Source organism: Salvelinus sp. IW2-2015, linkage group LG4p (genome assembly GCF_002910315.2).
Source record: "Salvelinus sp. IW2-2015 linkage group LG4p, ASM291031v2, whole genome shotgun sequence".
Classification (NCBI taxonomy): domain Eukaryota; kingdom Metazoa; phylum Chordata; class Actinopteri; order Salmoniformes; family Salmonidae; genus Salvelinus; species Salvelinus sp. IW2-2015.
The window spans coordinates 28,188,315-28,193,486 of NC_036841.1; the positions used below are offsets into that span (position 1 = coordinate 28,188,315).

At 48.5% G+C, this 5,172-nt stretch overlaps 1 protein-coding gene and 1 long non-coding RNA gene across 2 annotated transcripts in view; both read right to left on the minus strand.

Moving 5' to 3' along the window:
* Window positions 1-5,172, minus strand: part of LOC139024499 (uncharacterized) — a 240,855-nt gene that overhangs the window by 166,497 nt on the left and 69,186 nt on the right. The window lies entirely within an intron of this gene.
* urb1 (URB1 ribosome biogenesis homolog) overlaps window positions 1-5,172 on the minus strand; it is a 103,380-nt gene that overhangs the window by 90,013 nt on the left and 8,195 nt on the right. Inside the window, 6 exon segments of the mRNA XM_070436692.1 lie at window positions 2,308-2,506; window positions 2,655-2,792; window positions 3,103-3,298; window positions 3,742-3,872; window positions 4,217-4,342; window positions 4,997-5,082. Of these exon segments, the coding sequence (XP_070292793.1) occupies window positions 2,308-2,506; window positions 2,655-2,792; window positions 3,103-3,298; window positions 3,742-3,872; window positions 4,217-4,342; window positions 4,997-5,082 (876 nt within the window).

A 5,172-nucleotide genomic window follows, 5' to 3' on the forward strand; every position in this document is an offset into this window, starting at 1 on the left:
TCGACATACTTACCAGTTAGGATACAACTACACTACTACAGTAAGGATCACAGTAACTACAAGTACTGACAGTAGCGTACAAGTCCAACGAATTACTACAGTAGTCCACAGTACTACAGTAGGTATACAGTTACTACTACAGTACCATTACTAGGGAAAGACAGTACTACCTCCCTGTACTGCTGTGTGAAGTTCCCTGTACGTTACCTCCCGTACATGCTGTGTGAAGTCCTGTATGGTACCTCCCTGTACTGCTGTGTAGAAGTCCCTGTAGTTACCTCCCTGTAACTGCTGTGAGTGAAGTGCCTGTAGTTAACCTGCCCAGGCTTTACTGCTTGTGTGAAGTCCTGTATGTTACGCTCCCTGTACTGCGGTGTGAAGTCCTGTACGTTACCATCCCTGTACTGCTGTGTGAAGTCCTGTTGTTACCTCCCTGTACTGCTGTGTGAAGTCCTGTCCGTTACCTCCCTGTACTGCTGTGTGAAGTCCTGTACGTTACTTCCAGTGCCTCCTGTACTGCTGTGTGAAGTCCTGTACGTTACCTCTGTACGTGCTGTGCGTGAAAAGTCAGCTGTATGTACCTCCCTGTACTGCTGTGTGAAGTCCTGTCGTACCTCCCCTGTACTTGCTGTGTGAAGTCCTGTACCGTTTACCTCCCTGTACTGCGGTGTGAAGGCCCTGTATGTTACCTCCCTGATATGCTGCCCCCCTTATGTGAAGATCCTGTACGTACCTTCCCTGTACTTTGGCTGTTGAAGTCCTGTACGTTACCTCCCTGTACTGCTGTGTGAAGTCTGTAACGCTACCTCCCTGTACATCTCTGTGTGAAAGTCCCCTGTTACCGGTTTGTCTACCTCCCTGTACTGCGTTTGTGAAGTCCTGTATATACCTCCCTGTACTGACTGTGTGAAGTCCTGCGTACGTTACCTCCCTGTAGCTGCTGGTGTTGAAGTCCTGTACGTTTCTACCTCCTGTACTGCTTGTGAGACAGTCCTGTATGTTACCTCCCTGGACTGCTGTGTGAAGTCCTGTTATTCACCTCCTGTCTTGCTCGTGCCTAAGTCCTGACGTTATGTACCTCCCTGTAGGACTGCTGTTGAAGTCCTGTACGAGTTACCTCCCTTACTGCTGCTGTGAGTTCCTGTCGTTACCTCCCTGTACTGCTTGTGTGAGAGTCCTGTACTTACCTCCCTGTGACTGCTGTGTGAAGTCCTGTATTTACCTCCCTTACTGCTGTGTGAAGTCTGTTTATGTTACCTCCCTGTTACTGCTGCTGTGAAGTCCTGTACGTTTAGCGACCCGCGAGCGCGTCTCGCCAAGCCGATACAGTCGCTCCCTGTACTGCGGTGGAACGGCGGTCTGTAGTTACCTCCCGTGTACTGCCTGTGTGAAAGTCCTGTCGTTACCTCCCTGTCTACTGCTGTGTGAGTCCTGTATGTTACGCCCTGTTACTGCTGTGTTGAAGTCTGTATGTTACCTCCCTGTACTGCTGTGTGAAGTCCTTGTATGTCACTCCCCGTACTGCTGTGGGTGAAGTCCTTATGTACCTCCGCTGTACTGCGTGTGAAGCCTGACTACTCCTGTACTGCCTGCTTTGAATCCTGTACGTTACCCTTCCTGGACTGCTAGTGTGAAGTCCTGTTACTTACCTCCCTGTACAGCTGTGTGAACAGTCCTGTATGTTACCTCCCTGTACTGCTGTGTGAAGTCCTGCACTTACCTCCCTGTACTGACTGTGTGAACGCTGTTGTTACCTCCCTGTACTGCTGTGTGAAGTCCTGTCGTTACCTCCCGGCTACTGGCTGTTGTGAAGTCCTGTACTTACCTCCCTGACTGCTGTGTGAAGTCCTGTACGTTACCTCCCTGTACGGCTGGTGAAGTCGTGTATGTACCCCCTGTACTGCTGTGTGAAGTCCTGTATGTTACCTTTCTGTACTGCCTGCTGTTGAAGTCCGTCACTTGTTACTCTCCCTGTACTGCCGTGTGAAGTCCTGTATACGTCTACCTACCCTGTACTGCTGTGTGAATCCTGTACGTTACTCCCTGTACTGCTGTGTGAAGTACACCTAGTACGTTACCTCCCTGTACTGCTTGTGTGAGTCCTGTACGTTACCTCGCCTGTTACCTGCTGTGTGAATCCTGTACGTCTTGCCAGGCCTCCCTGTACTGCTGGTGGAAGTCCTGTAACGTTACCTCCCTGTACTGCTTGGTAAGTCCTGTATGTTACCGTCCCTGTACTGCTGTGTGAAGTCCTGTATGATTACCTCCCTGTACTGCTGTGTGAAGTCCGTACGTACCTCCCTGTACAGCTGTGTGAAGTCCTGTACGTTACCTTGCCCAGTGCCTCCCTGTACTGCTGTGTGAAGTCCTCCATGGTGGCGGGGGTGTAAAGATCAGAGGCGAGCCACACAGAGCGGTCCAGACACAACTCCATGTTCCTCTGAGCTCTCTTCAGAAGGAACGACATCAGGGACAGGGTCGTGTGTTGTACCACCGCGTTGGCAAACTGGGACACACACAGAGGAAAGATGGGTAAACAGCCCAGAGCTGGAAACATTGGGCCACATTTTCATCACCAAAGTAAAAAGTCCGCTAAATAACCATTGTTCTATAACACGTGAGGCGCCGTAACACGTGAGGCGCCGTAAACTCACGTTGATGCCCTGCGTGAAGAAGGCCTTGTTACAGACGGGAGGAAGTGATGTCACCAGCACCATGGACAGGAGGCGGGGCAGAGGAACGACCTCTCTGGTCTGGAATGCCATGGACACCTCTGGCTGAGACTCGTAGATCTGAAAAGACAGGATTAGAGTAGTCAACAGCTATCAAAAAATGACAGGCGCCTTTGATTGACAGACCAGGGACAGCCAATTGTGACAGTCTTGGCAGATTCACATTGTGTTTGTTGATTTCTGTACGCCGCCCCACTGTGTACGGTGACGTCTGATCTCTATACAGTTATACAATAAAATACAGCTTAGAATTCTCTACGTTGTTGGTGCCAACGTTACAGACAGAACTGTCCCCCGAAGGTTGGAAAACGTAAACAAAATWACTTTATGAAACTCAATAATACAAGGAAACAAACAGTTAATTAAAAACCTTTTTGAGCAGAGTGACGCTGTCCATCCAGGCAGATTTGAGTCGAGGGGTAAAGGAGTACTGCGTCTCCTTGAAGAACCTGCCCAAGATGTCAGGGCTGACCCTTAGTATATTGGCCATCAGATCAGAGACCAGGTCATCTTCTGTAGCCTGCTTCAGCCCCACCACAAACTGTAGTAGCACAATGTTACCAGCCCTGGACAGAAGACACACACACACAACTTCAGGAGGGTGATGGAGAGAGAGGAGAGAGAACAGAGAACAGAGAGATAGATGAGAGAGAACAGAGAGAACAGAGAGAACAGAGAGATAGATGAGAGAGAACAGAGAGAACAGAGAGATAGATGAGAGAGAACAGAGAGATAGAGAGAACAGAGAGATAGATGAGAGAGAACAGAGAACAGAGAGAACAGAGAGATAGATGAGAGAGAACAGAGAGATAGAGAGAACAGAGAGGAGAGAGAACAGAGAACAGAGAGGAGAGAGAACAGAGGAGAGAGAACAGAGAGGAGAGAGAGATAGAGAGAACAGAGAGAACAGAGAACAGAGAGAACAGAGAGAACAGAGAACAGAGAGAACAGAGAGGAGAGAGAACAGAGAGATAGAGGAGAGCTGGAATGCATCAGATTCATGACTGACCTGCCGGCAGTTCCAAAGCTGGGGTCATGGAAACTGATGCCATGTTTCCGGGAGCAGCAGAGATTCAGGAGGAAGTTGTGAACCAGTTTCCTCACGACCATCTTCCCTGCTTCCTCTGCATTCTCTGCCATCTGAAGAAATAGACATTCAAAACAAGACTCAGTGATGATTGTGGGTGAGAATAATTTAGGGGGTATTTATATTTGTCCTCTTACACACTTGAATAAGTGTGTTTCATGCATATCCCGATGCCCCCTAAGACACCCCCTGGTCACGGCCTGGGTCACCGTTGTCCARCGCCCCTGGAGCGATTAGGGTTAAGTGCCTTGCTCAAGGGCACAGCAACAGATTTTTCATCTTGTCGGCTCCAGGATTCAAACCAGTGATCTTTCGGTTACTGGCCCAAAGCTCTAACCGAGAGAGAGAGAGAGATAAAGAGAGAGATAAAGAGAGAACTAGTGGACAGATCCATTACCTTGCTGTCRTCTGTGCTTGCATCCACAATGCCATTCCACCTGTAGAGAGATGCAATCTGGGCCAGGAGAAATGGGGTGAAGAAACGCACCTTCTGGGTCTTACTGATGGCTTGTCGCTGGACCACCTACAGCAGAGGAAACACATCGCTGTCACGTACACTCCCTCTCCGGCGCTCCAGGTCACCAGGCTGCTCATTATGACGCACACCTGTCACCATCGTTAAGCACACCAGCGCCTCATCGGCCTCACCTGGACTCCATCACCTGCCTGATTATCTTCCCTAAATCTGTCACTCTCTCTTTGGTTCTTTCTGCCTGATTACCTTCCCTAAATCTGTCACTCTCTCTTTGGTTCTTTCTGCCTGATTACCTTCCCTAAATCTGTCACTCTCTTTGGTTCTTTCTGCCTGATTATCTTCCCTAAATCTGTCACTCTCTCTCTGGTTCTTTCTGCCTGATTATCTTCCCTAAATCTGTCACTCCCCAGGCGTTATTGTTTCTGGTCCAGTGTTCATGTCTGTACGCTACCYGTGTTTCTTGTTTTGTTCTATGTTTATTTATTAAATACACTCCCTGAACTTGCTTCCCGACTACCAGCGTACACGTTATAATCACTTAAAGCCTGCAGGTATAACGCATTATGATGCAGTTATTAATGCACTATAATACTTGTCATTAGTATGTACAACCACCTTATAATGTCTCCTAATCATCCTGACTAAATAGTCATTTTCATCCATTACCCTGAAAAGTCACTAAGACAAGAGATTAGGCCCGACCTTAGTCTCCAGAGTAGACAGAATCAGGTTGACCGTGGAGATACGATCCTCCATCAGTCCGCTGCTTAGAATGTCTGGCAGGAAATCTGACAAACAATAAAACATTTCATCATCAAACAATGGAAAGACAGGCCTATATTCCTACAGTGGAGATACGATCCTCCTTCAGACAAGGG